The 20,504-nt window shown below is 44.3% G+C and overlaps 1 protein-coding gene across 2 annotated transcripts in view; it reads left to right on the top strand.

Annotated features, from left to right (window-relative positions):
• The first annotated feature begins 3,303 nt into the window (after positions 1 to 3,303).
• Positions 3,304 to 20,504, top strand: part of PTPRA (protein tyrosine phosphatase, receptor type, A) — a 110,098-nt gene continuing 92,897 nt past the window's right edge. For both annotated transcript variants that reach the window (XM_010580761.1, XM_010580760.1), the window contains exons 1-2: positions 3,304 to 3,356; positions 11,722 to 11,858. Coding sequence is in view for 1 of the 2 variants with exons in the window: in XM_010580760.1 (XP_010579062.1) it covers positions 11,841 to 11,858 (18 nt within the window). In the remaining variant the exon portion in view is untranslated. The remainder of the gene's footprint in view (positions 3,357 to 11,721; positions 11,859 to 20,504) is intronic.

Genomic DNA, 20,504 nt, shown 5'->3' on the forward strand with positions numbered 1-20,504 from the left:
TCAGACCTTTATGAAAAATAGCTCTTCAGTACGAAGACAGGGAAAGGGGCTTGGCATCCCAGATGGATATGAGTTTGTTTGCATCTGAGTTACTCAAGGCTTTCCTTTAATAAAGGTTTGGCATTCCCCGTTTGGCTGGCTTGAACGCTAGGCTGATTACTTTCTCGTATGTAATCGTACGTGTGGCGTGGACTTTCCCAATAGGACATTGCTTATTCAGTCCCATTCCTCTTCCCTCGTGCTGCATAAAGAATATAATAGACTTATCTTTTCAGGGTCTGATTCTTGCTTGTTTGCTCAGGAGCAGGTGCCAACAGCCACTCTGGGCATGCATGAAGTGATACAGGAGATGCTTGTCTGGAATTGACTGTAGCCTCCTCTCTGCCTCTGAAGGATTTAACCTCCTTGAAAGGTTTCCATTTTCATGAAATCCACCTGTAGCAATGAAACCTGAAAAAGATGAACTACCAGCTCCAGCAGACTGACTCGTATTGGTGTTTGGGTTTTTAACTGGGGTGAATGAGTCAGCCTGTCCTCAATTGAGCGTTAGTGCAGTGAAAGCACCAGGACTATCGGCACCGCTTGACCACTGGTTTCCTGTTGTTCTGGAGGCCTGTGCATGGCTGTAGGAACAGCTCTTGCCTCTGTTCTGCTGCCTGTTACGAAGTGGGTATTTCCAGTGTGCTAAACAGCGGAGAAAGAGGAAAAAGTGATCTGTGAGGTTGCCTCGGTTTGAAAGGGGCAAGTTTTCTGCTCCTTATGGTCCCTGCTGGCTGTCCTCAGCTGCTAAGTCTCAAAATTTCTCACAGGTTTCATACCTTAGTAGAAATCTTAAAAAGCAGAAATGGGATAGAACCATCTTCCCCGTCCTCCTCTTTCCCTGGGGAAGCAGGAATAGTACTTTGTGTATGTAAAGACTTGCCACTTTTTTTGAATTCATACGCGGTTTTTGTGGCACTCTGGCTGAAATCCCAACGTTATGCTGTCTGCATCTCCTACTGACCTCTCCTCCATTTTGTTTTAAGTTGCGGAGTTAGTTTTGTCAGGGTGCCACAGACACTTGATGTGCTTCTCCATCTCCCACGTCCTGTCCTTGGCTCTGCTGCTGACCTCCTGCGGAGCGAAGGAGATGCTCCCCTTGCTTTTGTTACTTGCTTTTTCCTTTTGTTCAAGCTTTTAGGGCCAGGGCGCATATTTGCGAGAGTGTCTGGATGTTTCCTGTTGTTGGGACTCTACAGTATGTGTCTTCTCTGCTGATTGTTTCCAAAAGGAGGACCAGAAACATGCAGAGAACAAGACCTTGTCCGAACCTGAACTTCTAGTATTGTAACTCTAACTGATGACTTTAGGGAGCCATATCTAGTCACTCCACAAATAAATCTTTATAAATCAGCACTTGCACTATAGAACTTCATGCAAGTTGATTGCAAAGTCACATAAAGTGCAACAGAATAAAAAGTGTTAGCTGTTATGAGGTTAAGGCTTTAAAGGTAGGTAAGTGTAAGTACCTATCTGGAGGCCATGGAGGACTGGTGACAACGAAGTTACAGCAAACTCATACCAAACTCTAATGTTTAGTCCTTGGGATATAGCCTTGGTGTCTCAGGACCATGTTTTGCATACTGGGCACTTATATTTTTTATTGTTCATCCCTTTTTCCTAAGAGAAGAACGCGTGATAATGCCATAGAAGAGCATATGTGCCCGGGTGCTGAAGGCATGTCTTTGGCTTGTCAGCATGCAGGAATATCTGGATGGAAACTGGCACTTGTGGAGATGGGAACCATCCCGACTGAAGTCAAAGCAGATGGGATGCGCAGACTGAACCAGCCCGTCTAGTTTATGCTTTATTAATTAGACATGTTATCAGAGTCATCTGTATTTTCTTGCCTTTTCTCTTTCCAAACCAGTTTTTCTGCTTCTTTGCCCACAGAGGTACTCATGAGGAGCGTGGTTTGAATCTTTAAGACTTGCATGGCAATGCTTGTTTGTCGTGGTCTATATTAACACTGGAAAAACTTTGGGGTGAGAACTCAGTGCGGCTTTGTGAGCTGTGGGTATCATAATTTTTGGAGTTGAGGCTACTGTCTTGGTAGAACATCCTCCCCCACACTTCCACCCCGTGTGTTAAGCTGTTTGCCTTGGGATGCTTTAAAACTTGCATGGATCGAAAAGGTGACTGAATAAACTCATGGAAGGAAAGTGCGAAGACACCTGGGCAGAAACAGTCAGTGCTGGAGACTGGCAACTGTTCTGGGGAGAAAATGGTACATGCTGGTGCAGGTCTGACCTTGCTTCCTGGACCTGCTGCTGGTTGCTGTTGGAGGTATTGAATTAAACAGATCTTAGATGTGGTCTGTTGTGCTCATTCGGACAGTCTCAGGCTGTAACTATGCACACTGATCTTTAAGATTTTACTGAAGGAGGGAAAAACCTTTTAGAGGTTAAAGCGCTCAGGTGGGAGTCGGGAACAGGCATTTCCCCAGATTTCCCTGTGGACCTCTATCCCCCAGCAGGTTAATATCTCCATCCTCAACGGCAGTGCCCTTATCTGTACGCAAGGGTGAAGTGCATTGTAAAACCCTTCAAGTGTGGTGTGCCCATGTCTGATGTGGGTGACAGCGAAACCCCGTAAAGCCAGCCTGTGCCTGCCTCAGTATCTGCCTTTCAGAAACATGGGTCTGTTTTACAGCTGCCATTTGGCAAGGTAAAGGGGAGGTCTATGGGTTTGCTTTATGTCCAACGCTCTTCTAGGGAAAATACTCATTCACTGAATGACCTGCAGGATCAGCCCTGCACAAATGGCAGGGGGAATGGCTGTTAACGATCGGTTTGTCAGCTGGGTTGGATATTGCACAGATCCTTTCCCTTCCAGCAGGACAAGATGATGACCAGGCTCTTCCCTTGCACATACACGCAGCATATGTTATCCTTGAAGTCCTTTTCCCAGGCGTGGCATGCCTTTGTGCATGCACAGCGTCTACCGTGTTAATAGGATGCTGGTGTCTTATATCAGCAAGTTAATTGGGTCCCTCGGTGCAGGGATATTTCCTGCTGCTGCATCCTCTTTCTAAAGCTATGCGTCTACCTCGGGTACTTCACTGCTGATGAAGATATGTGATGCTGAGCTATCTGCTGTGCCTGAAGCCAGTGGAGGTTAAATCACAGATAAACCTTTGGGATTGCTTTCAGGCTTGGGGGGATGCATATGCCGAGAGGGCTACTGGAGTCATTTTAATTGCGGTGTGTTTATCATGCTTACTGTAAACACAACAGGAGATTGCTGCTGCTCCGGATCCTGAAAGCCATGCATCACCCTGCAATGGCGTATCGATCCTAGAGAGCTATGGGGCACAGGTATGTGCTGGTAGAGATCTCAGCCAGTTTGTTTCCAGCTGAGGATGAAATCTCTCTGGGTCCTGTGCTTCCTCCTCAACTTGTGTCAAACTTTAATGATTTTGTAACACAATTTTGTAGGCTGATTCCTCCTCCTGAAAGCAAGCAGCCCTGTTGCTAGGGGAGGGGGAAAAAAACCCTCAGGAATACTAATCTTCAGCGGTCCAACACTGTAGATAACATTGAGTCACTGCTGAAAGCCTCAAAGCAAAACAGATGTTCAGTTTCTAATGACTAAGTATTAAAGGTACCAGATGAGCAAAGTTTTAACTAAAGTATTTAATTTGTGCTTGGCAACTGAGACGAAGCACGAGCAAACAAGGTGCAATGCAAAATGGGCCTCTCTTCTGTCTTAGAATCGCCTGCATGTTTTCATTAAAACTTTTTTCCATTTTTTTCCTTTTTTTTAAATACGTCTTTCCGGCTTGGCTCATTCTCACTGTAATTGTAACCTTTAGTTCTGGGTGGGAAGGCAATTATTTTGCAAGGCATGAGACCAGTGGTAGGGTGAGTGGGCTTTTGTTGCTGCCTCTGTCATCTCACTGTGTGACAAGTCACTTCTCTAGGAGTGACTTGCGTCTGTGAAGTTGGGGATAATTATACTTGCTCTCAAAAATGAGGAAACTGGACTTAATGGTGCATCTGCTTAGCCTTACTTTTGAACTCATGAATGAGTAGAAAACTTTGAATCTGAATGTGACTGTCGTATAGCTGTTAGCCTTTGAGTAAGAGACAATTTTTGAAGACTTGTTCTTAAAAAAAAAAAAAAAAAAAATCGTAACTGTGATCCCAGGAACCTGGGCTCTTTGGGCAGCCAACACTTGGAAGCTCCTTGAGATGCTTCTGGTCTAGGTGTTAAGTTCCCATTCCTTTGATCGTTGGTGAGAAACCTGCAGCACTGTCTGGCTGTTTGATGCACAAGTGCTGCGTCCCTCTTTCCCACTCAAACCTGAGCACCCGTGCAGAGGAGCACGTGATTTATTGCTGGAACATAAAAGGGAAAGAACTGTGTCCTGCTCCCTCTTCTCAGCAGTGTGTGCAGTGTGAGTGCGTGTGATTTCTCAAGTCCAATGAATGTCTAACGTAAAACACATAAGAAGTCCTGAGAAAGAGGACCGTGGCCAGAACTTCCCTCCTAGGTAAGTCCATTAATCACTATGCTGTGTGCTTTCTGGTGTAGTGACTTGCATATTTGGCTGCTTAACCATCGTAGCATCATCAGGGAAGGACAGAAAAGACCGTGGGCTGACTAGGCTGCTCTCCCTGCTATGTGGGAAGTGGATTTGAAATGCTGAGCCCAAGTGGGAGCTGAAGCCAGGGCTCCACCTTGCTGGTCTTCCAGGATTTAGCTTTTCTTATTGGCAAATCCTAGGTGGTTTCTATTAAGAAAAAGGCTTTTTGGATCTCTTCTGAAGGTGCCTCTCTTTGTAGGCTTTCTCAGGAGCCTGTATACTAAGCACTTAATCTTCTATCCCACTTAAGGTAAGAGGGACAGGCACCAAACCTTCTTGGCGCCTGATTTCACTTAATTCTTGCATTTAATTTGTTCTTGATTGGGCTTCTAAGAGAATCTCTGCCAAAATCAAGAAGCTAAAAACTAAAATAATTGTGCTGGTGGAATCAGTCAAAGAGGCCATTGGGTTCCTGGTCTGTGTGCAGTGGAGGAAAGGAGCAGACTGAGTTTGATCTGATCTCCTGGGACATGCTAGGCTCCAAGAGTTAATTCTGCCTCCAGCTTCTCTGTCCATGAGTAATCCATTTGTGTTGGAAGTAAATGGCAATTTCTTGCAGTGAGGATAGGCTTCGCTACTGGAGAAAATGATATATATTTATCATCAATATAGCTGATGCTCTCTGTGCCTTTTTTACTTGTTGTTCATCTAAACTAAACTCTTTGGTGATGAGCTTGCCTGTATGATATCAGATTTTGTAGTGACCTACAAGTATTTTTCTTTCTTGTGTGTGCTGTTTCCCTGCAATTTCTATCACTGCAATAATCAAGCAGTATCCCTCAAGAAGACTGAGTAGATAAATGTGAGATTCTCCAGCTTTTTTGAGCCCAAACTGTAAGTACAGGTAGGAGATGGAGCAGCTCATCCTGGAAACCATTTCCAGGCACTTGATGGATAGGAAAATAATCAGGAATAGTCAGCATGGGTTCACCAAGGGGAAGTACTGCTTGACCAACTTGAGAAACTTCTGTGATGAAGTGACTGGCCTGGTAGATGAGAGGAGAGCAGTGGATATTGTCTACCTGGACTTCAGTAGGGCCTTACACTCTGTCTCCCATAAGATCCTTGTAGAGAAGCTGTTGATACATGGACTGGATGAGCAGACAGTGAGGTGGGTTGAAAAGTGGCTGAATGATTGGGCCCACAGGGTGGTGACCAGTGGCACGAAGTCTGCTGGGAGGCCAGTAACTAGCAGTGTATCCCAGGGGTAAATACTGGGTCCAGTCCTGTTTAACATCTTCATTAATGATCTGGATGATGGGACAGAGTGCACCCTCAGCAAATTTGCTGATGACGCCAAACTGGTGTCCGACTTAGAAGAGTGGCTGATACTCCAGAGGGTCGTGCTGCCATCCAGAGGGACCTCACCAGGCTGGAGAAATGGGCCAACGGGAACCTCATGAAGTTCAACAGGGAGAAGTGCAAAGTCCTGCCCCTGGGGAGGAACAACCCCAGGCACCAGTATGTGCTGGGGGCCACCCGGCTGGAAAACAGCTTGGCAAGAAGGGCCCTGGGGGTCCTGGTGGACACCAAACTGAACGTGAGCCAGAAACGTGCCCTTGCCACAAAGGCGGCCAGTGGTGTCCTGGGCTGCATTAGACAAAATATTGCCAGCAGGTCGATGGAGGTGATCCTTGTGCTCTACGCAGCACTGGTGAGGCCACACCTGGAGCACTGTGTCCAGCACTGCACTCCCCAGTACAAAAGAGATGTGGACATACTGGAGAGACTCCAGCGAAGGGACTGGAGCATCTCTGCTGGGAGGAAAGGCTGAGAGAGCTGGGACTGTTCAGCCTGGAGAAGAGAAGGCTCAGGGGGGTCTCATCAATGTCTATAAATACCTAAAGGGAAGATGCAAAGAGGACGGAGCCACGCTCTTCCCAGTGGTGCCCAGTGATGAGACAAGGGGCAATGGGCACACACTGAAACACAGGAGGGTCCCTCTGAACCTCAGGAAATAGATTTTGAGTGTGAGGGTGACCAAGCACTGGCACAGGTTGTCCAGGCAGGTTGTGGAGTCTCCATCCTTGGAGATATTAAAAACCTGTTGGCCATGGTCCTGGGCAACCAGCTCCAGGTGGCCCTGCTGGAGTAGAGAGGTTGGACCACATGACTTCCAGAGGTCCCTTCCAACCTCAGTCACTCTAGGATTCTGAGACAGGGAGGTCGAGGTCCTCAGAAGATACAGGGGTGGGCTGAGCCCTCTGTAGGAGTATGGCTGTGTATATAAATGCAGCTAGATTTTGAATCATATAGCACTATATGACCACATCTTGTTTGTTGTATGCAGTGCTATATAAATGTAAAATGGCTTAATAACTCTTCTCTTGCTGTTTGGATTAATTTGTATCTTTATGCTGTGTGTTTTCTTTCACTTGCTTCCTCCTTTCACCTTCCCAGATGTCTCCTCGGAGGAAACTTCCGTGACTCTTATTGTTCTGCTTGTTTTCATTCTCCTTCTTGGGTAAATGTATTATTTTTTTCAAACAGTGGTTTCCTAGAACTCTGCGAAATGCTCTTCCCCTGCTGCATTTTGAAGTATTAGTTGCAAAAGAAAGGGGAGGGAGTCCTAATTCAGGTGCATTTCTTCCTTTATCTATTTTTCTTTTTAAAAGTGACTAAAGCCACAAATAAATAATGCTAATTTTTGCTACCATCTGTGACTGCAGGACCAAGCTGTTTCAGAGTGGCATTTTTAGTGCTTGCTTTATCTGTTAAGGGTGGAAGAAAAAAGCTCTTTGCATTAGCAGCAATAACCTATCTCCCACAAATTGTAGTCTGTGCTCCCATCTACCACTAAAACCCAAAGTAAACAAAGATTCGTGCAAAGACAGGAAGCATTTTGGGTGTAATTGCCGGTAGATCTTTGCTTTCATGATTTTTGGTTTCACCCAAAAAGGCAGCTGAGCAGTGCTGCGGTTCACTTGGGTGGATTTATTATGAGCTCTTGCTGTGCTCTAATTTGACATTTTTGGCAGCTCTGCGAGTTTTAAAACATCCTCTGCAAGAGTCTGCTGGCCATGCTAAATAAAAACGTCCCATGGAGGGGAGGGAAGGGGCCAGTGCACAGCAGCATGGGTGAGCTACGCCCTGACGACAGCCCTGCTTCCAGGCTCCTTTATTTTGGCCTCGAGCCTCCATTTTCATAATCCTGCCATGATCCCTCACCTTCTGCATGGATCAGAGTTGGAGGACCCTCCAGTTTGACCAGATCGAACTGAGAGGCCGGTCTCTCCCATCATGTGAGCCAAGAGGTGGTGGCACTGGTGAAGTCAGTTGGCCTTGGCTATATCAGAAGCCCTCGCTGGTATCATGACCTGGGTTTAGGGCTACTTTGGAGGCTGAAAAAAATCAAACCTTGAATATAGTCCAGAAGACTATGGAACAGGTATGGTTCCTGGAGCCCGTGTGTTGAATAGGTAGATGGTGCCACGGGGCAACCCTGTGTCATGGGTGAGGTCTCACCTGTGAAGTCCTTGTGGCTTTTTCTGGTGTGTTTATCTCTTGTTCATGTGAGTTTACCAAACTGTAATTGGACTGTGATTTTAACATCAGGTCTTTAGGGAAGCTTGTTACAGCCATGTGTAATGTAATAAAAATGTAACTGCTTAGCTTTAATGTGTCAAAATGACTCATTTAAAATATCACATTGGAGATATGAGGGTCTAGAAGGTAAGTAAGACTTGCATGGGGAGGGAATATTGAGTAATGGATCCACAGCTATAATTGGGGGGGGAAAATACATCTTCCATTTCAGATCTGAGGAAGTGGTTTATGTGCCTGAAAAATTGTTTTTCTCCCCCGTGTGCTGAATCGCTTGGTCTGGCAGAAGCCAGCACTTGCCTGGGTAGATGCAGGTGAAGAATTCAGCTACTTGGCAATCCTGTACATTGTGCAAGTTGTGCAATATATAAACTGCTTGAGTATTGATCCTGTTGCCATAATTTTTTTAATAAAGCTTCCTTCTAAAAAGTTTCAGCATTTCTGGTCTCATAGTCTCCTACAGCGCTTCATGAGGCGTGCAGGTATTTTTTCCTCTGTACCCCAGTCTGTAAGTAAATGATAATTCTCTCAACTTCTTCCACATATTCTCTGCTTCCTGTGTGTAATATTCCTGTTATTGATAACTGCTTTATTGAATCCTAGAGGCAGATGTCACCTGCGTTTCTATATTATATGGAAGTTGAGGTCCGACGGGTTGGTGCATAGTCCTGCCCTTCTGAGAGCAAGAAATAGAGATGAAAGCAGGGAAAACATCCGTGTGCCTATAGCTAACCCCCCCTTTCTTGTTTGAATATAGAGCAGCCATGTACATCTCCTCCCGTCCCGCAGGAGGCCAGGGAAGTGGCAGACAGACATGCAAAGGATTATTATATTTGATCAGGCTTTGAAATGGGCTGTAGATAAAGCCCTTGGTGTTTACTGGGCCATTAAACATTTATTAGCCTCTGTCCCAGTGCGTTGCTAACACTGTAAATAACAGCTGTGATTAAAATGGAGAGTGGGGTCAGCAGTTGCCTTTTGCACTGATGTTTGTAAATGATCGTGTAATTTTAAGAGCCTGGTTGGGGGAAGTATCTGCCCACGTGCCTTGGAGAGAAGGGGCAGATGAGCTGGCAGTCTGGAGCTCCTCTTTATCACGAGGAAATGCTGAAATCTTAGGAAGTGGGAGAATTTAAACAACAATGAAAAAAGATTAGGGCCTGAGTTAGGAGTTAATTTATCCCTGCCCTTCCTAACAAAAATACTTAATGCTCTGGGATCAGGATGGCTTTGGATCTGGATTTAATTAGGTTGAAGGAGGGTTCATACCTCTCCCCCCACACTGCCCCAAATAACCCCCCGGCCACCCCCATGCTCAGTCACGCACGCTGGGCTCGCCAAGGCCGTGTTTTTTGCTTGTCGGCGTTTCCATCATCAGACTTTTATTTCCCTTTCACCCCCTCCCCAAGCTTTAATAGGGAGAGGAGAAGCACCGCCGCAGGGCTGCGACTTGGCTCGTGGGGTCTTAGCTGCAGCACCTGGTCGGATGATAGGGTTTTTGAAAGGAGGAATATGAAGGGATTACTCTATATTGCTGGGAGGCCACAGCCTGGTGATTCACACCGGAGGCAATCCCTCTGAAGTCAATGAGATTGTAAAGCTTGTAAATCAGTATGGAATTTGGCATTTTCGTAGAAAAGTGGGGGATATTTGTTTTACTTGCATATAAATTACTTCTAATAAGACTCTATAGACATGACTGATCCTTCTAATCACAGCATTGCTCCTTGCAGTCCCAAAGTTACTCCTGCTATCCTCTCATTTTAAATAATTTTTTTAAAAAAATCACTTGCGTGGGAAATATCTGTGGTTGCTGCTGGGCTGCAAAGCGTTGCTGGGAATGACTCAGGCGGGAGCGTGTCCTCGTGCGCTTGGGACCTGCGGTGTGAATGGAGAAAGGAGACCGTCTTGTTTTCACACTCTCTCATTTTGAGTCTCTGACATATTCCTGTTCCACCATTTAGATGTCATCAGGCTAAGGGATAATTAGAGGGAGCCTGTTTTGCTACAAAGCCGGATCAGGAATCCACATTGCCATGAGCAAGCCTGGGTTATTTGATGGGGAATGCAAAGCAGTGAAGTGGGCGTCCAGGGAGCATTGCTGCACCACAAGGGAGAAAATGCTCTGCTGCTTCTTCCCTGTGTCTGCGGAATATATCTCCTTTCTACAACAACTTAAATAAATTTATCATCCCGTTCATCAAATGCAAATATAAAAGCTCTCACTGCAATACTCTGTGTTGGAGTGGGGATGTTCGTTCTTTCACTGGTGATCTGCGGCCTGCCAGTCTCCATCAGCTACACCAAGATGCTGAGGGGCAAACCTGGGAGCTGCTGTTGGAGCTCTTGGGCATCAGTTCTGCCGCCGGCTTTGCTGCCTGGGTGCTGGTGGGTGGTTTGGGTGCCGTCCACAGCAGCTTACTCTCTATGTGATAGGGCTTTAATGCTCTAAATAAGCGTTATAACAAAGAGCATCAGCTTTTCACTTGCTACAGTTGAGGAGGACATTGTATTTTGCCAAGACGTTATAATATCATAGGTGGTTTTAGCTATTTGACACTTGCCTTACCTTATAAAAATGCATCTTGCCTGTTTATGTGTTGTGTGGCATGTGGAAAGTGTGACGAGCTTTGGTTGAAAATGAAATCTAAAACTGGAAGGAGCCCTGCAGAAAGTAACTGAGAAACTGAATATATATAACTGAGTAATTGAGAAAATAACCAGGTCCCATTAAGCTGGTTGTCAAGGGAATAATTCACTTGTCTCTCCCCCAACTTGATGAAATAGTTATTGTTTTCCTCTCCTCCTTACTAACATACCCACAATTCCAGGAGAGCCACCTATCTGCTCCTGTAGGTGGTCTAACTGATACATGCCTAATTCCAGCTCAGAGCCATTTTCGTGAGCAGAATGTAGCTTTGAAATCACCATCCCCTGTGTCAAGCCTCCAGAAGAGTTTGTGCAGTTGAAAGGTCTGTCCCCTTTTTCCACTGATGCTGGCTGGCCTAACAAATGCCCCGCTCCTGCCCACAAACCTTGCCTTCTCTAGAAAAGAGAAAATAAGGTAGTTTTTAAGGCAGCGTTCTAGATTTGGATGTAAAATCTGGTGCAAATGGAGATCTTTCCAGCTTCAGGCCAAGTGATGTATGTTCCTTGTAGTCCTCTGTAAAACAGAACAGTTTAAGACTAATTTGTTGTTGTTGTTGTTGTTGTTGTTCATTAGGCTCCTGGTGTATTATCAGACTACATAGCCTCGGGTTGCTCTCTAAATGGCCTGAGCTATGGTCTTCAGTCTTCTTCTCGACCATCTCCATGCCTTCTGCAGACTGGTGTACCTCCAGCTGTGTTTTAATACTTTGAGGAACTTATTTTATATGGAGACTACGTTAGTGGCTGGGACAATCTCAGTTATATGAGACAGTCCCGGTCATCCACAATAAAACTCAAGCAGTTGGGGCAGTAAAAAGGCTGTTTGCTTAATATGGCTGATCCATGTGAAATGATTCGCTCGTCTTGGCACAAGCTATTAACTGGGTGTTTCTCTCTTACAGGACGCATTGAGAATAATCATCAGCCTTAATAAGGATTGATTGTGTACTACCCATCATCGTCCCGATTTGATATTAATCGGAAAAGCTTTGACCATCACATTGGGGAGGTGAAAAGTTGAATGACCGTCCCTTTTAAGGTATAGTAGAAACATTAATGAGATGTTTGGGCTATGAAGCTAGCACTGCTGTAGCCTGCGCAAGAAAACAGCAGCCTTTGGAGGTGCTGCTTGTACGGCTTTCTCATGGATTCGCATCTCAGTCTTGCAGCATTTACATGGTGAAACCTGCGCTCCATCATTCTCCTCTTTGATCTTAATGAGTGTGGTCTTCTTAGACTGGAGGGTTGCCTTTGTTTTGATGCAAACTTTCATGAATGCAGTATTTCTCTTTATTTACTTGAAAGAATCTTTCATTTTTGAAACTTTCAGTTTGTGTTGTGAGGCATGCAGAGTTTGGGTATCAATGTTTGCACTATTTTGAAGAGGGCTTTTCTTAAGGCTTTTTTTTGTGGTTATACAAACCAGTATTTGACTGAAATATATTGACCTCTGCTGTTACCTTGGCACAGATGGTCACATAATTCTGGCATGAGTGATTTCTTAAGGAGGGGGAAAGAAAAAACCCAGAGACTTTTTGAGGAAAGGAAGGTCATGGAGTAAGAAGGATCATTACTCAGGACGTTAGTGAAAACAACATCCAGCAGGGAGTTTGTGGGCAGTTGTTCTGGTCACAGTTCTTCCCATGGTCTGACTTGGGGAAAAGATTGAGGAATGCTTTTAAAAAAAAAAAAAAAAATCTTACTGTAAGATTTCTTGTTTGGTATTTCAAAGGACTCATTCCAGCCAAAATGAATTTGATGCTCAGATGGTATTGCTAGAGTGGCAAATTGAGATGTGTGTGTGAAACCTGGTGATTTTTATAAATGAGATCTGTTTTTTAAAGCATTTCTTGTTGCTGTGGCTTTCACAGATTCACCCTGTCTGGAGATGAAGTTTGTATATGTGGTTTGATATTTCTTTAAAGCTTGCACATAGGTCCTGCTGACAGTGCATGCTTCACAAGCTTGACCAATTTATGGTTTCACATAAAAATTCTTTGAACTCTTTGCAAACCTGATGCGATACCTCTGTGCCAAATTGAAGTCAATCATAACTTTTATGGATGACTAAATACTTCCCTTTGAATCTGTGTGATACTTAGCAGTGTGTTTCAGGTCTGTTAGTGGGTGTGTATGTACATACTTAACTGAATTTCATGTTGTGTTTTGCTACGTGTATTTGTTAGTCTGCTTGGCTCGCTTTTTGATTTGGGGAAAACTCCTATTGAGGTCAATAGCTGAATTAATTCCACTAATTTACTGAGAAGTGGCCAGCTGTTCTAGAAGGGCTTTGTCTTTGGTGCATGCTTTCTCCATAGCTGGTCCCAGAAAAGGATTAAGTTCAATGAGACTAAAGTAAGAGACACGTAAGAAATTTGCCTATGATGCACATCATAAACATTAATAGCCTAAACTCCGTTTGTTATTCATTTTTTGCTTGTATAAGAAAAGCCTTTTTAGAGAAGCAAGAGACTGATGAATATGTTCAAATATCTGCTAAAATAATGCAGGTTCTATCGTAATCCAGTGAATACATAGGACAAAGATGCTACCTGCACTCAGGCAGTAGCTTTCTCAAAAAAGCCCGTGGTCTGGATGTGGCTATCAAGGCTTCTTAGCTGTTTGGGGTTGGAAGCTGGCAATTCAGTCGCCAGCTGGAATCCTAAAGCCACTTGGGTCAGCAGGACGTGCCTGAACTCGCCTGAAGAGGAGTGGCCATGGGCTGATGCTTTGCTGTGGCCAGTGCTGTCTGATTTGACTGGCCAGCGTAAATGGTCTCAACAAAATTGCTTGCATGAGAGTGGTTTGTCTTGCATGATGAAGCCAGATGTGGATGTGACTCTGTCAGCTGGAGTGAAATAGTCCAACAACACTTCCCTTCCGCAGCAAAATCCTTTCGGAACAAGACAGCAAGGTCCACAGCTAAGGTGACGGACTTGCTCTGCTGTTTCAGGTAGTGTGGGCTGCTAGGCAAGATGCAGAGCTGGACGTTGGGGTGCCAGAGTTGTACGTCATACTGTGCTGTGAGCCTCTTGACTCTTGTGGGCAACTGGAAAGAGGTTTTGGGATGAGTAGATTTTCTCTCTAAAAATGGGGTTATGAAATAGCCGATATCAGCCGGAAGGGCTTGAGCAACCTTTTATGCTTTTATGGGTTCCTTTTTAAAGTGTTTCGTTATATATCACTTATTGATTCATGTCACAGGTCCAAAGCATTCAGATTTGATTATGTGGGAGAAAACTAATGCATGAAGTCTATACAAAGCTGTCCACTCCCCTGTATTGCTAGATTTCTGGGCTTTGTTTTCACTGGTCACATTCACTTGTCACAAGTTACTGTCCTCTTTTTGTCAGCCATTTCAGCACTATCACTCCTTTATCCTAGCTCAGACTTAGCACAGGGTATAATGCTGGCAAGCCAGGGAGCTTGCATTTGCAGAACACAGGTAAGAAGACTTCGAAGTTTAGATCTGAAACCTTGATTACATCCTAAAAGGTTCTATATGTGTAATTGGAAACCTTGGGATCCCAGACATCGTAGTGCTCCCAGGTCTGGTGGCACCTCTGAGTAGAGGTGGCAGTGGTCTCAAATCAAAACTGCCTGAACGGAAAACACTATGTTACTGGAGGAGGGGATGGAGGGTGGGAGGTAGAAGCAGACCCACTAGCAAACACTTGCCACGTCTCTCAAAGAGCACAAGTAGGAATCATCGAATATTTGGGTTGGAAGGGACCTTTAAAAGTCATCTAGTCCAACCCCCCTGCAATGAGCAGGGACATCTAGACCAGGTTGCTCAGAGCCCCATCCAACCTGACCTTTCCTAGCCAGGGATGATTGCACTGGCTTGTTATTACCTGATCTTCCAGGGCTTCAGTGTCTGTTCCAGCTTACCCTACTGGATAGGACAGTTTCACCAAGCTACAGTTGAGTTAGCTCAGGTTTTTCCACCATAATTATTTTCATTGTCCCAGCAGGTTTACAGGAAGGGTAGGGGGTAAATGTCCCCGACGACATGCAAAACTTGCAATGAGAACAAGGGCGGGCTCATCTTCTCCCTGAGCCTTAGGGCACCAGGCTTGCCATAGGCAAGCCTTAGGCTTGTGTAAACAGTTGTGTTTAGAGGAATCGAGGGCATTGTTTGGAAACACTGTGCTGTTTCAGTGCTATGCTAGCAGTAAGGGATGTGGCATGGGGGCGGCTTCGTAGGAAATTCAGCTTTCAAAATCTGCAGAGAAGCCGCTGCTGCGCACAGCGGCTGCAATCCTAGCAGCAGGTCGGAAGCTGCGTTTTGGGGATTTCTGCCAAGAGACGTTTCTTGGAAACTCTTCCGTGTGCAGTGCGAACAGCAGGACGGGAGGTCTTGATTTGAACTCTAGATGATAAAACCACTGAGGTTTTGGCAGGGCTGCGTGTTTGGATGCCTTGTTCTTGGCCTTTCTCGTTTGGGTGTATAGGTGAACCCCTGCCTGGTCTGGCTCAGAAACTTCCATCTGACTTTGTAGCAAGCTGAATTTTCTACTGAATAGGAAAGCTTTTTGAGAGTGAAACAACCCTCTATTTTTTTGGATGGAATTCTCCAACCCGTTGGCTACACTCAGTCTATTTTTCTGAATCAAACTAGTACTGAACCTACCCTGCAGGGTCATAAATTTTTCTTAAAGCTGACATCTTTCTTCCATGTTTGCTCTCGCTGACATGCAGTCTTGCTGCTTGCATTACCTCTTGGCCCATAAGAGAGAATGGTAGTGTAGATCACCTGCCTGTGACTCACTGAGACCCTTGATTGACTAAAAACTTTTTTTTTTCTGGTAAATCTCATTTTTGGCAGAAGGGGAGATGAACGAATAGGTATATAATCTCTGACTAGATCCAGCACTGATTTCTTCAGTAGGAATCTATAAGCACTGCTGCAGTGGAAGCAACACTGATCATTATTATTTGTCTTTAAATTCCGCCAAAATATTCTCAGTTCCCAGTGACGTAGAGATTTAGAGGCTCACAACATATGGCAAGATACAGAGGGTGGAGGGGGAACTTGCTTGCTACAGTTCCTGGAAGGTGAGTTATGTGCTTACATCTTGGGGCGTAGCATCACGCAGACAGCAGCAACGTTTGGAGATTTGGTTTCTGGTGCCCCAACTGCTGCCAGGGAACTTCAGAAGAATAAATGGAAAATGGACGGAGCTGTGGATGTAGCCTGGAGTGTCAATTAGTCTTTAGCCCAGGTCAGACTTTCCTCGGTCTTTTTTCTGTATACATTCTCCATCGCTTTCTCCAAATCCTGTCCTTCTGTTTTTCAGGAAACTTTAAAATTTATGTGGAGAAGGGAAGAAAATCTCTTCCTTACTGCAAGGGCCAGGTCAGCATCTTTTTTTGAAATCCCTGTGAGAGCAATTTGTCAGAAAACACTGGGGGAAGCGGGAGAGCTGAGCCTAGCAGAGCCAAGCTGAGCTTGAATGCTCCCTTGGTTTGAGCTCATCTGTATCAGCAACGTGTGATGGGAGCAGAAATCTTTTTACTGGTGACTGTACAGGATAAGAAGGAGAATTTCCCAAAGGTTAGGCTTCCTCCCTAAGTTTTGTTCTCCGAGGAGGCCCCGAGAAAAGCAGATACATGGGGAAGTTGGTAACTCCAGACAAGTATGTGCACGCACCAGTGTGCATACCCACGTGTATGTACATGGAGTGCTTTCCCAAATAGCCTAGAACCTGAGGAAATGGAGATAAAATCAAAAGACAATTGAAGTTAATTATGCTTTCAAGGCAATTGGAGATTGGTTGAAATCTTGTGGGATTTCTGAGACCTCCCAGTGCAATTTGAGGCTGAGTGTGGGGAGAAAGGTTTGGTTGCTGTGGTCATTAGTGTCTCAGTTCTGACTGTCACCTATTGCTGGTGTCATATGATGACGGCTTTTGGGTTATGGATGACACAGATGTCACCACTGAAACACAATTATCTTTGCATTGCAAATTCTTCTTTATGTCACTTGTCTGTGTGCTATATGTATCCTTTCATGGTGAAGGAAGTCTACCCTTGCTCGTTAAACTGCACAGCACAAATTTGGATTCAGTATAAGTTTTGATTTTAGATTAAAAAGCAACAAAAAAAGCATTTTGACATGTGACTGAACTTTGTTGTTGTTCTTCAACCCATGTACTTTCCCCTTTCTTTTCATCCTCACCACAATCTGGCCTGCATTTTGTGTTTTGGTCAATGGTGAGGTTGCTAGCCTGACTTTGAATTTAATGAACTTTTCCAAAGAGCCTTCAGAAAAAGCCACATTCCAAGAAGTCCTCTTTGGTTTACAGAGGAATTGGGATATGGGAACTCTTAAAAATGCCAGATGTCAGACTCTTAGGGATTTACAGGTGAGCTGGTGTGGAGCAACCGAGTTAGAAATCAACCATGATGGTTAAATGTCTTGCTTCCTACAATGTAAGCTTCAGAAACAAAAGGAAGAGCCTTGCTTTAACTCTAGAAAAACCAAAGTCTTCAGGGATCTAGCAATGGGAGATCACAAAATAAACAGAACTGTATGGGACAGTATTTCTTGCAGTGCCCTTCTGCGTCTGTGTGAAATTAGGCCAAGAAGTGCTTCAATAAGTTCAGAATTTTGCCTGACCTAACCTTTGGGTCTACAAACACGTTGTAAGGAAGTACCGTCAAATGCTTTATTACGTGAAATTGCACTGCACATTTTCTGGTATGTTCATGTGAGTATTTGTTCAGAATCATATCTTGCCAGTAGAAGCACATGATACTATTAAAAAGATAACACATACTTGTTTTTATTCACTTAATATGGAAGATCTTTCTTCAAAGAATCATGAATAAAACAAGACAGTGCCTCATAGCAGGTATTAAGGAAAAAATAATGATAAAGGTCTTTGGAATGGGCCTTCCCTCTGGCATTTTCACTCAGGTTCTACTATCAGTAAGTCAAAGGAGGTTTTGTGGAAAGGAGAGGCGAGATGCAGGAGTTGATATGACTTCCCCAAGGGTGAGAACTTCTAGAGCTGGGACCCAAACATTAATCTCTTTAATTCCAGCTCAACACTTCACTATGAGATCATTATTCTATTTGATTAATCTGTGCAATGCCTTTAAAGCCTCTAAAGCCGTAATGCTACATATGCGTTGAAGAATCCTACTGCAAGTCCTCATTTGAGTATCTAGGAGCCTTTTGCTATCCCTGACACCTTTTTGCTTAAACTTTGAGTACAAGGAACTATTCCCTAGCCTTGGTTGGTCTTACTCTGATCTGATCATCAGGGCTGATGTATTGCTAGTGTTCATTGGGGAACATTGTTTTCAACAGAGACAAAGAGTTCTTAGTGCAAAAATTAGCTAAAATGCTAATATTTGATAGGTACAGGTACAACTGTAGTGATGACAATGTCATTCATAGTTTTCATATAACGATGAGTAAAGTGTTGTGTTCTTAAGTTTAATTTCCTAAAGATAGGAGAGCAGTGGCAGGATACAGTCTGCATTTATCAGCCCCTCCATCTCAAGTAACCTTTTGAACCACTGAGCAATTTCAGCCATGTTTGAGAAACTTCAAAGTCTTCAAATGTTGCAAGTTCTGTGAAAATTGAGTAGCAGGGAAATTGAGTGGAGAGCTTGTAAGACTTCCCAGGCTTGATGGAAAGTCTGCAGTATAAATTCGCTTCTTACGTAATCCATATTTGACTTGTAGGATGACGCCAGCTCCTCAACTGAGGTCATGGTATTACCAAAGCCTTACGTGTGATACTGGGCTGTCATTTTGACCCTCTGCCACATTATCCCCTATTCTACGTACAGATGACTTCATCTCTGTTCACTCGGAGGCATGTGCTCCTTCTTTTACAGGCATTAACAGATTTACCGGCAGCACCTCACACATCTAAAATGCTGTGTAAATGCCGTCAGCGCCCCATGCCTGGAGACCCGCAAGTATCTAATGCATCACGTTGCATACTGTGAAATTAAAGATTCAGCCCCACTTTAATGCTTTAGCGCTGTAAGCGGCAGAACTAATGTAGCTCAGCATACTAATGACGGAGGTATTTATCGTTAAGTGCTGAGCCGTTAGAGAATGGCCAGCGTTCAGCTTCACCCTTGAAACCTTTCTGGGAGGCTGGTCTTCCTCTCGGGCTGAGCCTTGCAGGGTCCTCCGCAAACAACCAGCATCGCAGCTAGAGCACAACTGCCAGTGGCAGGAGAAAAAGCCCGACTTGATGACTTTCAAGGAAATAGCCCAGAAAAGGAAATCCTCTATATCATTTATAAAAGACCTTACATAAGGAAGGAGGACGGATTGATGTGGAAATGATTGTTCTTCCTGGAGGGAAAATGAAGATGAAACCGAGAAGAGACCTAAGCCGGCAGGTTACCACAGGGAAAAAGTGAGATGCTAACAGCTTACAGTATCAATTAGGGGCATCAAAAATGTTGGTATTTTCATTTTGGAGAACCCCTTTTCCAGCACTGTCTATTTGGGTCACTGTCATCTGCTAATTTTAATTGGAAAGTAGCAGTATGAGTGAAAGTGTTGCTTTTAACCTTCTCTAAGCTTGGTAGAAAAGCATTTAGAGCTAAAAGCTAGTATTGGTGTTACCTGGAAATACGGAATGGAGAAGGCTTTATTGAGATGAAAGACCACTTTATAAAGACAGGACTTCAAAAACCAGCGGGTTTGTCAAGTACTACATCATTAGGGGCTCACTGGAAGGGAGGTATCATTTACACTCCTCAAGTTTGTAATCTGGGCAGTTTAAATTCTTTATTTAGAAAGGGGTGGGGGGATATTTGGGAGAATTTTGCTTGCAAGGTTGGTTTCCACCAGGAGGGGAAAATGCCGTGGACAGAGCACTCATCCAAGAGGGTGTGGTGGTTTCTGTGAATCTGAGTAATTTCACACCAGTCCCTGGAGGCTGTCCAGGTTCAAAATGGCAAACCTCTGAATTATGTGTGATGTAATAGCCAAATTACTTAAAACCAAAATGGTCTCCTGAATATCTGTCCTCTTGACTTGGATGGATGGTCTCCAAGAGCAAAGATGATTTTAGTTTAGGCACCCTTAGCTGTGAAATGTGCATCAAAAATCCCAAACACGCAAATTCTGCTCTAATTGCTTGACAACTCCACATCTAGCTTGTATATCCCCAGGATGATCTTGATTTATTTCCATCAAGAGCGTGAAATTCCTGCTGAACCACATGGTGCAGAACTCGGAGCAGTGCGTTGACATGGTGTTGATTGGGAACCCAAAGCACTTTATGAACCTGATGGGAAATTATAGCAAACAAGGGCTGTTGGCAACCAACTTCCAAACCTAAATCCTCTATGAGCACAATACACTACAATTATAGCAGCTTTCCCGGGTCAGGAAACAAATGCTGTGACTGCTGTATTCCTGTGTGTGATATTTATGACACACAATGTTATCTTTGTAATTGTTACGTATGCTTTTATGTAGTGCAATTAGGGTGGGGCTGAGGTTAATGGTAATGTTAATCGTTTTCATGTTCTTAATATAGACCCTGAATGCTGTCGTTCAGTAGGGAGTGAGTAAGAAAAATTATTCATGCTATTGTACTGCTGTCACATCGGTGGTGTAGGGAGATGGCTACAGCACAGCCTAAATCAGCCACGATCATCCTAGTCTTGGATTTACCTGCTGAAAAGCTCATTCACTTAA

Source organism: Haliaeetus leucocephalus, unplaced genomic scaffold, assembly GCF_000737465.1.
Source record: "Haliaeetus leucocephalus isolate CR32 unplaced genomic scaffold, Haliaeetus_leucocephalus-4.0 Scaffold741, whole genome shotgun sequence".
In the NCBI taxonomy this organism is placed as follows: Eukaryota; Metazoa; Chordata; class Aves; order Accipitriformes; family Accipitridae; genus Haliaeetus; species Haliaeetus leucocephalus.